At 36.5% G+C, this 12,501-nt stretch overlaps 1 protein-coding gene across 6 annotated transcripts in view; it reads left to right on the plus strand.

Annotated features, from left to right (window-relative positions):
- ZC3H13 (zinc finger CCCH-type containing 13) overlaps positions 1 to 12,501 on the plus strand; it is a 137,194-nt gene that overhangs the window by 43,886 nt on the left and 80,807 nt on the right. For 2 of the 6 annotated variants that reach the window (XM_081214736.1, XM_081214737.1), the window contains exons 1-2: positions 4,996 to 6,155; positions 12,066 to 12,191. In XM_081214736.1, coding sequence (XP_081070862.1) covers positions 12,075 to 12,191 — 117 coding nt within the window. In that variant the 5' untranslated portion in view covers positions 4,996 to 6,155; positions 12,066 to 12,074. Of the gene's footprint in view, positions 1 to 505; positions 594 to 4,814; positions 6,156 to 9,339; positions 9,513 to 12,065; positions 12,192 to 12,501 lie in introns of those variants that run through there. The other 4 variants (XR_014013597.1, XM_081214735.1, XM_081214733.1 and 1 more) reach the window with 4 other exon arrangements.

A 12,501-nucleotide genomic window follows, 5' to 3' on the forward strand; every position in this document is an offset into this window, starting at 1 on the left:
TTTTTCATATATACAATTCTCCCCACACCCCGGCTCTATTGATATATAATTGACTTATAACATTGTGTAAGTACAAGGTGTACAATGTGACGATTTGATACACATATATATTGTGAAATGATTACCACAATAAAGTTAATTAACACGTTCATCACCTCACATAATTAGTTTCTTCTTTTGTGGTGAGAACACTTAAGATCTACTCTCTTAGCAACTTTCAAGTATATAATACAGTATTGTTAACTATAGTCACCAGGCTGTATTTTAGATCCTCAGAACTTACTCATCTTATAACTAGAAGTTTGTATCCTTTGACCAGCATCTCCACGTTCTCCTCCCTCAGCCACCCCCAGCCCCTGGCAACAAGCATTCTGCTCTCTACTTCTTCATATATACAGTTTGATTGAATAAATATATGATTGGGTTTTTGTTTTTTTAAGAAACTTCTACCTGTCTTGTTTTAAAGCTGTACATTAACTGAAATTCCATATCCTATTGATTTCAGTCTCTAGTGGCCAGTGAAGCAGTCCATGCTATTGAGAATACTAATAAAAATACCAGATATACACATGGCAGTGGTTCAGAAAGTTTATGTAAGTATTTCTTCTTAAGATCTTAGGGGACTGTGAGGTACTAAAGAAATTTGTGTTTGGTTTTTCTGTGTGGATTTAATTTTTCTAAGTGGAATCTTTAAACATGGTCCCATGTAAAACAGTTGGATTATAACAGTTAGAATTGGAAGCATAATAACTATGACAGTACTGAACAAGGCTATATTAATACATAAATATACTAAAAAGAAACCAAAATGATACTTAAGAAATTATGCTCAGTGCTATAGAGTAGGGATTATAGAATTGGTATCACGCTAGTTGAGTGAAGCAGAAAAAGTCATAAAGGGTCAAAAGAATGTTTAAGATGCCCAGGGCTACCATGTAAGGTTGTGCAGGTTGAACACCGTACAAATCTAGGAATAACATTTACATTCGATGCTTTGTAGTGGCAACCTGTGTCCAAGAGTATAGCTCATGGCACACTACAGTTGAATGTCCTTTGTTTGTATCACACTGATGGGAACATGTATGTGGCAAGCTCTTAACAAATATTTTAAATTAATTTTTGCTGGGAGATATTTATTGAGGGACTCCTTTGTATCCACAGTGGGATAACAGACAATTTTGCTCTTTTTGAAACTGGAGGGGGAGATGGGAGAAGAGAAACAGAAAATAAGCATGTAACAAGGTGTCAGCAAACTATAACCCATAGGCCAAATCCAGCCCACTGCTTGTTTTTGGACAGCCTGTAAGCTAAGAATGGTTTTTCCATTTCTTAAATGGTTGAAGAAAACCAAAAGAAGAATAAGATTTTGTGACATGCGAAAATTATGTAAAATTCAAATTTCAGTGTCCACAAATAAAGCTTTATTCAAACACAGCCACACTCATTCGTTTGCATATTGTCTATATAGCTTTCAGGGCAGTGGAGTTGAGTAGCTCTGACATAGACTATGTGGCCCTCAAAGCCTAAAATATTAATTATCTGGTCCTTTACAGAAAAAGTTCGGCAATCTCTGATGTAAACAATTAAATAGTAAAATATAGTGTAATCCCATTGATAAGTGAACAACATAATATAAGTGTATAGGTTTGAAAATGACTGCCTGAGAGAGAGGCAACTTAGCTCAGGTGGCCTGGGAAGGTCTTCCCCGGTAGGTGACATGTCTGGGAGACCTACCCAGTAAGTGGCTGCCAAACAAAGGTGTGGGAAAAAAACAGGGAGAGGAAATGGCATGTGAAAAGGCTTTGAGATAATATGTTCCAAGTCCCAGAGTTTCCTTTAACAGGTATGATTTATAGGGGGATAAAAACACATTCATATTAATAATCACATCCATATTATTTTCAATAAATTACTTGAGCACCAAAGGCTCTATTAGTAGAAAGTCCAGAATCTTCCTCTTCCTCCTCAATCATCGCAAATTGTCTCAGGACAAACTGAGGCCAGGTTGGTCCACATGGTATCTCTGTCTCTTGCTGTCACTGGTCTATCTCTGCCTTTGCCGACCCAGGTCCTTGCTCTGGGTCACAACTTCCTTTCATAATTCAGAGTTTTCTTGATTCCCATCTTCTCTCTCCTGTTGTTCTCCAAAGCATGACCATAGTGCCTCAGGGCTGGAGGTGCTTCTAGAGCAACTTCCTGTTTTGATGAAATCATTCCATCTCCAGGCATGCATTCATTCAATACAAATCTGTGTGTGTGTGTGTGTGTGTGTGTGTGTGTGCGCGCGCGCATGCGCATGTACGTCAGTATAAAAAAAACTGGAAGAATAAATGCCAAATATTAATAATAGCTATCAGAAATATTTGCTGAATGAATAACAACTAATCCACTGTTGATGGATATTTTTCAATACTTCAGTATAAACAGTGCTTCAGTAAACACCTTTGTCATTAATTCAAGTACAGGTATTGGAAGGAGGAAAAATGATCACTTTGCATATTATATGATTGTCTACCTGGAAAACACAAAAATATTAGTAACAAAGAGTTGAGTAAGGTGGCTGACTATGAGCTAAATATATATGAATCTATAACTTACTTATATACCAAAAACAATCAGGAAGAAAGTAAGATGGAAAAAAGATCCTACTGCCCCCCCAATATACATGTACACACATGCAGATGTGTACATATAGATACATACATAGATATATAGATTCATTGTTAAATGTATATATGTGCGCACACAAATCCATATGATCTCTATGAAAAACCTAGAAAACTTTACTGGTGTACATAAATGAAGACAAATAAAAGGAGAAACCCACTATGTTTTTGAGTGGAAAAGCAATACAAAAAAAAGTGCCAGTCATTCTAAATTAGTTTGTATATTTAATGCGGTCCCAATGAACACTTAAATGACTTTGAACTTCATTTGAAAGAATACATTTGATAGAAGAGCTTGTAAAATTCTGAAAAATAAGATTAATAAGAGAGAATTTGCTCCAACCAAGTATTAAAACACATTATAAACCTGCCTTAGTTGCAGGGGGTTTTTTTTGTTTTAATTATACTAATTATAAAGACACAAAGAAGCAATTATGGATAAACAAGAAGGTTCAATGTAAAGGAACTCAGCCTGGAAGTGACATCAATAGAAGGGAATACTGAGTAGAGAAAGACACTCAGATATATAAGCTCTAGTATCTCATAAAGAAGGCATTTCAAACAGTTAAGAATGTTAGATTGGGCTTCCCTGGTGGCGCAGTGGTTGGGAGTCTGCCTGCCGATGCAGGGGACATGGGTTCGTGCCCCGGTCCGGGAGGATCCCCTATGCTGCGGAGCGGCTGGGCCTGTGAGCCATGGCCGCTGAGCCTGCGCGTCCGGAGCCTGTGCTCCGCTAACGGGAGAGGCCACAACAGTTGAGAGGCCCGCGTACCGCAAAAAAAAAAAAAAAAGAATGTTAGATTGTTCAATTAATAGGGTTGGAAAAACTGGTGAGTTACTTAGAAAAAAATTGTAATTAGATTACTAACATGTCTTTCTCCAAAATAAATTCCAGATACATAAAATATTTTAATATAAAAACACTGCCATAAACCAAGTAGAAGGCTAAATTACCAAATAAGAAAAAAAAATCTCCACATATTACACAGAGCTAATAACACTAATGCTGCTTTTATAGGTAATCTATAAAATGAATCAAGAAGAAAAATGAGCAAAGACAATTGATAAAAATATAGAGATGGTCAATAAATATACCAAAAAAATGTTCAACTCACTGATAATCAAACATAAAGACAATTTTGATATTATTTTTCACCCACGAAATTGCCAGAAATGTATAATTCACATGGATGGTATGGGAATGGAGCATGGGCATATTCATACCCTGCTAATGGAGGTATAAATTAGTTCAATTCTTTTGAAGGCTATTTGGCAACATGCAGCACAACTGTGAAAAGTACATACCCTTAGACTAGCAAATCTGTTTCTGGGAGAAAACATTCTAAAGAAACAAAGAAACAATTATGTATACACAAGGATGTTCATTGTAAAGTTGTTTATATTAGAAAAAAATTAAAGCTCTCCAAATAAATAATTATTAAAATTAATTACATCCAGCTTTACAGAGCAATGCTATGAGATCATTAAAAATGATAAGGTAGGACTTCCCTGGTAGTGTAGTGGTCAAGAATCCACCTGCCAGTGCAGGGGTTATGGGTTCAAGCCCTGGTCCGGGAAGATCCCACATGCCACGGAGCAACTAAGCCCGTACGCCACAACTACTGAGACCATGTGCCACAACTACTGAAGCTCCCGTGCCTAGAGCCCATGCTCCGCAACAAGAGAAGCCACTGCAATGAGAAGCCCTCGCACCGCAACTAGAGAAAGCCCGCGTGCAGCAACAAAGACCCAATGCAGCCAAAAATTAAAGAAAAAAAATGATAAGGTAGATTTGAACTCATTGATACATAAAGCTGGCCAGGATAGATTATGTTTAGGAATGTTCCTGAATAGCTTGTATAGAATAATCTTATTTATGTAGGAAAAAATTATGTTAAAGTATGCACTGAAAAAGAAAGCACTAGAATATAAATGGTGACCATCACTCCTTGGTAGGGTTATGTGGGTAATTTTCATTTTCTTCCTTAACCTGCTTTCCTTCAATCTCTATTTTCTTCCACAAAATTAGATTATTTAATAATCAGAAAAAAGCAAAGCTATTTTCATTTTTAGGGGAAAAAATCCCATCTTGTTAGTTAATTTGAAACATCTGTATTTCAAAAAGTAATTTCTTTTTTCTTTTTGTAGATCTAGCTCCTGGAGGTTCGGATGACTGGATCCATGACTTGGGCATCAAATATTCATTTACAATTGAACTTCGAGATACAGGCAGATACGGATTCTTGCTGCCAGAGAGTTACATCAAACCCACTTGTACAGAAGCTTTCGCTGCTGTCTCTAAAATAGCTTGGCATGTCATCAAGAATGTTTAATGCCCTTGATTTTTTCACTCTGTTCCCATATTTTAATTTACTGATTCAAGCCAAACCAAATCTTTGTACCAGTTTCTTTTTAAGTTTTATCAGTTTTCATAAAAGGTCTTCCCATTCCTTGGTTTTGTCAAAGAACAAAATAAATGCTACCTTAAAATTAAGGCAGACAAGGGTTCACATTTCTTTTTCCTTTTTTTTTTTTTTTGAGAGGCTAGGTACTGATTTTTTTCTTTGATTCGCGACATTTGACTAGACACCTCAAGCAACTGTAATAACTACTTTCATGCAGAGCATTGCATCCTGAACAAGAAGAGGAAAGGCTGTCACAAGTACATTAAAGATTTCTGCTCCAAATATACAGTAAGTTTCTGCTAGCGCCTTTAAAAACACATCCGTGCATTCCGTTTGCTCCACTGTAATAGGCGATGGCCGAGAAAGCAGAGGAGTGTGAAAAACAGGACAAATACCACCTGTCACTCCAGCTGCTCAATAAAAACGTTGAGCGAATGAATGCAGTTATCTTCGACAACAATCGTGGCACTTTTGCATATTCACAACAGCTGTTTATTGTAAGAAATTATGTAATAAAAGGAGAAAACGCTTTTTCCTAAATTCACTGTTAATTGGGTATATTATCTCTCCCGGATTCCCGGTTTCTTCTCCAGGGCTAGCTCGTTAGGCACAGGTTTTTTGATTTCGACCGCACGCCTAGGAGGCGACGTTACGCCCAGAGGGCGTGTCCACAAAGGGGTGGTGCATACGCGCTGACGACTAATCTGGCAGCCGGAAGCTGCCTCGGTCTACAGAGGAACAGGAAGAACTCTTGACTTCCGGCGGCGTTTTGAGGCGATCCTCCTAGCGGCCTGATAGTGTTTTCCTTGTCTTTTCTTACTCTCCAGTCTCTCTTCGTTCCTTTTTTTCCTACGTCCCAGGCTCGCTTGACCCTGGCGAAGCGGCGGGCGGGTTCCGCTCCCCAGCCATCCCGGAGTCCCTCGGTAGCCGAGGACCGGTTCCCGGGAGCCGCGCGCGCACCTCCTTCTCGCTGTCGTCTTCCCGGGGCAAGGCGCGGGGACAGAGAGTCGCCTCCCCAGCTCCTTGGAGCGGCGGCGGCGGTGCCGCCTCCGGACTGCGCTTGCGAAAGGAGCTCGGCGAGGAGGTAAGTGTGAACTCCGTGAATTGGCGTGGGTACCGGGGGAAAGGCGTTGGGTGGGCCCGGGATTGGGAGGCCCCGCTTGTCCTCCATACCTGCTTGGGTCACGCCGGAATTTTGAGCTTTCCTTGAGCATCCCACCCTTAACTCTGCAATAGGTCCCTGTGCTCCTGACTGGTTTCTCGCCCTGGTTCTGATTCTGGCGAGTTTGCCTAAGGGAGCAAGTGGATTCAGACTGGAGGCTTTGCTGGGTCACTGCCATTTGATGTGAGCTTGGGAACTCTTGCGCGGTATTCGCATTGGTATGAGATGGAAGGGTGCCGGAGTATGGTCTTAGATTGAGAAGCTCCCTCTTTACACATTCCAGACCCGTTAGGGAAAGGTATCTTACTTTTGGTTATATTTGGTCTTGGTTATTTCCCGGCAGTGATTACGACGCAGGCCCTCGGAGTTGAGGAGTGCTACTTTATCTTCACAGTCCCTAGGTAGTTACTTTTGGCAACTATCTGTCAGAAACCCGGAAAGGTGGAATGAAAGGAGAGGCTCTGATGTTTGGCATTGTCTCTTTCTAAATAGCTTAAAATAATTTATGTGGCTGGAAAATTATTCAGAGTCGATACCACGTGAATGATATCGGTAGGATCTTGTTTGTGGAGCGTAGTGTCGAGCTATTCGGTTATATTCCGAGGTTTTCAGATAATTTGAACTACTTTGAAAATTATGGGCGTACGCAACCTCTTAAGGTTTTGGGGTTTTTTTGAAGAAATAATTTAAAAGTTTGTAAAAATCTTCACACCTCAAGTTTTCAAAGTTTTGCCAAAAATACTGTTGCAGTAAATCCAAATGCTTATGCAGTACAATCCATGCGTATGTTATGTGGTGCCGGTTATCAGAGTCTGGTTCTGCAGTGTTTGAAATTACTGACTTTAGAACCTAAGCGACAGTGTTTTGGACAGTTTTGTGGACATCTCTCTAGATTTTCGAATAATTTAGAATTTAATGAAATATTTCGATTATAACATGACAATTTCAAAAAGACTAAGAATGTAGGTGCAGGTATGTAGCAATTTGTGTCTGTAAAAATAGTTGTATTGTGAAACTAAGACTTTTACTGTGGGGATCTGTGAGGATCTAGTTTTTTCAGGTGCATGCCTCTTACGCGCTTCCTAACTATCGGTGATTCGAAATGAACATTGATTGCATATTTTAAGTTATGCAAATTTATCTGATTTTCATATTTGTAAATTAAAACTAAAATCCCACAGGTGGCTGCTATTTTACTTTCTGTACAAGTTATCAAACATTTAATAAGTTATCGGTGTTAATTTGTATTGTAATATGCACTGACATTTACATATAGAAAGCAGTTGTTTAACATTTATTTATAGAATTGGTTTTCAGTAAATTTTAGTCTTTCCTACCTCCCCCAAATCCCACTCTGCTTTTCATATACAGTTGAGTTGGAGCTTTTTCAGCAGATATTTAGTAGCAGTTGAAATGTTAACTGGTATTGGTATATATAAAGTGTCTTCTATTCTCTTTTTGGTCGTTTTGTTTGTTGCAGTTCTGTTTACTTCACTTTATAGTAGTTGCCAGCATGGGATATTCTCCCTGCAGAGTCTTTTAACAAAATGTATTTTCTGCACAGTGCTACAATATTGCCTTCCTCATACCTGTGTAGTCAGTTTAGTGCTGACGAATCTGTTTTGAATTCAGTTTGAAATTGTTTTTCTCTATCTACATATAAGCAATCGTCAAGATTGTTCCAGAAAGTTCTTTTTTCTTAAATTATGTTAAGAAAAAATTCTCTCACACTGTGCAACAAATAAACGTAACTGTTTTTCTTTCAAAACTAAGAAATATAAATATGAAGAGGTCTTATTTTTAATATAACACTTTTAATTTTAGGATGCCAGTGGATAGAGATTTATTCTCTTACCAGTTAGTACCAGTAATTATGTAGCTTTAATTGCTTAGTTATTTCACAGTTTCCTAATATTATGGTGCTACTTATCCAGATTAAAGTGTTTTATGCTTTCATTTATGCTACCGGAAGATGAGAACTCAAAAAGACGTAATTGTGGATTGCAGTGAGAATACTAGAACTAATATGTTTTATTGACAAGATTTTAGTAAACAGGATTCAGAAACAATTTAAAAAGTGGCCCCTGTGTTTCTCCCTTCTCAGTCATATTTATAGCATGAAGCTATGAGTACATTGTGATATTTGTAAGTTTCCGGGGAAAGGAGGACATTTCCCATTTATTAAGACTTTTTGTCGTGTCTTAATAGATTTAAACTTTGTGTCCCATGTTTTTCATTTTCTTTATGCCGCGCGGCTTGTGGGATCTTAGTTCCTCTGACCAGGGATCGAACCCGGGCCCTTGGCAGTGAGAGCTCAGAGTCCTAACCGCTGGACCGCCAGGGAATTCCCTTCATTTTCTTTTTCAGTTAAAAAATATTAAAACTTCTGATATTTATTTACTCTACAAATGGAGAGGAGAAATAGGAGAATAACTCAACAGGCTTTCACCACTGTCACTCTGGCTTTGCTAATAATGCTCGTGTTTGGGAAAGACATGATAATGTGAGTGGGAGTGTGATGGTTACTTAAAACTAAAGAACAAATTGAAAACTGAGGGAAAGCCTTCAAAGTCTCTGATAGGGAAGACTTTAATATTTACATTTTTTTCTTATTGTTTCTAATTTTTCTCATATATTTTGAAGTATTTACTTCTTATTGAAGCCTGTTCAGATATTAATTGAAAAAGGTTTCCTCCTCTCATTCAAATCTACATTTTATTCTTTTGTGGTTTATCTTCCTCTTTGGGCCCAGATTTTTAGAGTGAAAATTCTAATCATCATATTAGATGGTAACATAGTTTTAAATTAATTAATATATATGAGCAAATGTTTTTCTGGTGTATTGTAGGTTATGTGTATATATTTAGAAAAATGGGATTTAAAATGTTATATTTTGTATTTGCAAGCATAAGGCATTTTATCTGTGCAGAGATCATAAATGTTTCATAATAATATTTAGATAATTTGTTGACTACTGATGGAAGTTCCTAGATCTGCGATCAGAAGAATTTCTGTTTCTGTCAATTAGAAAAGTTCAATTTCTACTTTTTCTTTTTTTTTTTGCCTCAGGGTTTTTTTTCTTTCTTCTTCTTTTTTTCCTGTCTAGGACCTCCTTGTAACCTAGACCTGGTCCTCAAACTCAGTGTCATTTTAGGCCAAGGTGTGACACTGTTGGACACTCTAAGAAAAGAGGAGAATACGTCTTTACTTCATTGCTGTTCTTCCCTAAGTTGGAAGACTCAACAGTAGCAGAAGTAAAACTCCTGGGATAATCACCATGTAGGTGAATCTTGTAGTTCTTGATGTCACCTGTAAAAGCTACTTTGTCTCTGTTGGAAGGAACTTTTTTGGTGTCAAGAATACAAGTAAAGGGATAAGATTGGATCATTAGTCCTCACTTGATTGTCTGTCGCAGTCCAAACCCTTTGAAGTCTGCAAAGCTTATGTTAGGGATCTAGGATGGGAGAGAAGCTGTGAGACCATGCTTTCCAGCAGTAGGTCAGAGGAGGAGAGGAGTACTGATCCAAGCAACAGGTTATAGGTGGGGAAGAGAAACAGTAGAGTTAATAATACCTGGAGCCCTCAGAAAGACAAGGAAAGAGATAATATATGATCAGTGTTTCAAGTATAATAATAAATAGCTTTGTTGCCCCAATTGTGCAAAACACTACTGTTGATTTTTTTTGGAGGAGGGAGGGTGTGTTGGCAGTAGGGGCATGTTGGGGATAGAGATTTTGGGGACAGACCATGTCCACTGATAGTGGAAGGAAAAAATGTAAGCTTAGGGTTACTTGTCTTGATGCAGTGTGGTGGGATGGTGTGCCTGTTTCCCAAGTTGTAGATAACTAATAATAACTAATAAGAAACTTTTAGAACACATTCATTTTTAAGTTTATTAATAAATGTTTTTAAAATTGAATTAATGAATGAGGATTTCAATGTACACCTGTATGTTTTTATAGTAACAGATAATGAGACTTTAAAAATTTGTTTTTGTTCTCACTTTTTCCTTACATTTTGTTACATGTTTACTTCTTATCGAATCTTAGTTATAAATTATAAAAAAAGTGTTTTTCTCAGTTAATCAAAGCTCTATGTTTTCTAGATCTTTCTCAGCTCCACTTATTGCTTACCTTGGCTTTTATTTATGTTCAGTAAGTCAAATGTACATGTGGAATTTACCAACTTTTCCTTTATAAATTCACATTTGGGCTGAGAATGAGCTCAAGAAAAGTTAAATCAAAGATTATCTTACAATACTCACTCTGGTGTGGAGGGTGGACCTCATAGTTCCTTACTTGATGAACAGTTGATACATAAGTGATTTTATGTTGCACAAATTTTTGTTCACTTATGTGACACTCTGTAATTTTTAAAAATTTGTAATTTAAAGTTACTTTTTTTGAATCACTAAAAATTGATTGTAATCGTAATTAATGATTACATTGTATATTAGAAAATAAGAATATACATTTTTCCAATTTAAAACTACCATATTGTATCATATCATATTTTCCTTTTGGTTCGTTACCTGTTAATTTGTCAAATGTCCATATTCTTTGGACCTTTTCAAAGTGTGACTTGACAAGAAGTATCTAACTGGACCAGACATTGTAATTTTTGTTTTAAGTTTTGATTCTGTACTACCATGATTTAATTTCCTTTTAAGTGATAGGACCTTACTTTGAAACCACATTAAAGAGCATTTGTGAACTTTATAGAGACCAGTTCTTTACCAAATGGAACCTTTACTTCTTTAATTGACATCATTCATTCTAGTAACTTTTGACTACTAACAAAATTTCAACTAATATTTAGTGTATAAAGTGTGATACGGTTTAGTTCCTTTTTCTTTCTCTTAGGCAGTTCCTACCCACTTCCCACAGTAGTGTACTCTCTAGATTATTCTAGGTCTAGAATTTAACATTGTTTTCTAACATATATTATAGTGCTGTTATCTGATATTTTCATTTCTAGTTGAATCACCTGATCATATGTTTTAGTTTCTAATGTTTTATTTACTTTTGTAAAATATTTTTATAATTCGTCTTTCTTTTTTAATAATAATGGTAAATAGCCTGTTTATTTCTTTTAGCACCTTTGACTTTTATGTCAATTCAATGCAGTATAGATTATCAAAACACCTTCACTTTTTCTAGTTCTACAGCCTGTCATATTTTGACAGAAGGTCATTTTTCAACATTGAGGGTTTTGTTTTTTGTATTATTGCAAAATAAATTTCTTGATTATGCTGTTCTTCTTTGGCTTCTGTAAGACAAAGAAAATATTTAAATAGTATTTTTCTCCCAAGCTGATTTTTGGGACATAGCTGATGTTATCACTTAAACTGTGTAAAACATAATTTCTACTCTGACTAAAATTCTTACCTGATTTTATTTTTGGCAAAGCTTTCTTTAACCGTTAACTAGTTGTTGGAGAATGATAGCACAACTTTCTTTAAAAGACAGTTATTAAATTTGGAACAACTTTTATAAGGAACTTAGAAACTAAACATTTTATAGTGTGTTTTCTGAAATTGAATGTACTATGGAAACTTAACCGTGTGAGTAGAATCTTACTCACTCTGTAGAAGAGGTAAAATTCTAGCCAAAAGATTCAGAATTGTTCTAAATTCACTAAGGTATGTCTTAGAAGATAGTTTGTTTACCTCTGTTTACTTGTGACCTCTCCTATGACTTTTTTCTTCTGAGAAAAATCCCCTGTAATTTTGCAGTGTTATCTTATCTACCATTTTATCTACTTGTAAGTTATTGGCTCAGTTATTTAAAACTGAAGAATTTTACAGTTTGCCTCTCTCTTTTTTGGTTAAAGTAGTACAAAATGTCAAAAATTAGAAGGAAGGTCACAGTGGAAAATACCAAGACCATATCTGATAGCACATCCCGAAGACCCAGTGTATTTGAGAGGCTTGGACCCAGCACTGGCAGCACAGCAGAGGTGAGTTGTCACTAGTACAGTCACAGGGGTTTTCTTGAATTCCTGTTCTTCAACTTCTTATTTATATCACAAAAGTGAATAGGTTGTTGTATTGTAGGAATATTGTTTAGTAAATTTTTAGAAATGTGTTTCATAAAAAAGGAGTGAGATGGGCATTAGGGTTTATGGGCTTTTTTTTTTGATGTTTTTATTATTTGGGGAGTAATATATCTCAGGTTAGTTGGAATTTTGATAGCATTTATTTAAATTTTGTCCCACTAGCATCTTTTTTTTCCAGAAATAAATATGACTAAATATGAAATTTACATAG

This window comes from Mesoplodon bidens (assembly GCF_964165515.1).
Source record: "Mesoplodon bidens genome assembly, chromosome: 17".
Classification (NCBI taxonomy): Eukaryota; Metazoa; Chordata; class Mammalia; order Artiodactyla; family Ziphiidae; genus Mesoplodon; species Mesoplodon bidens.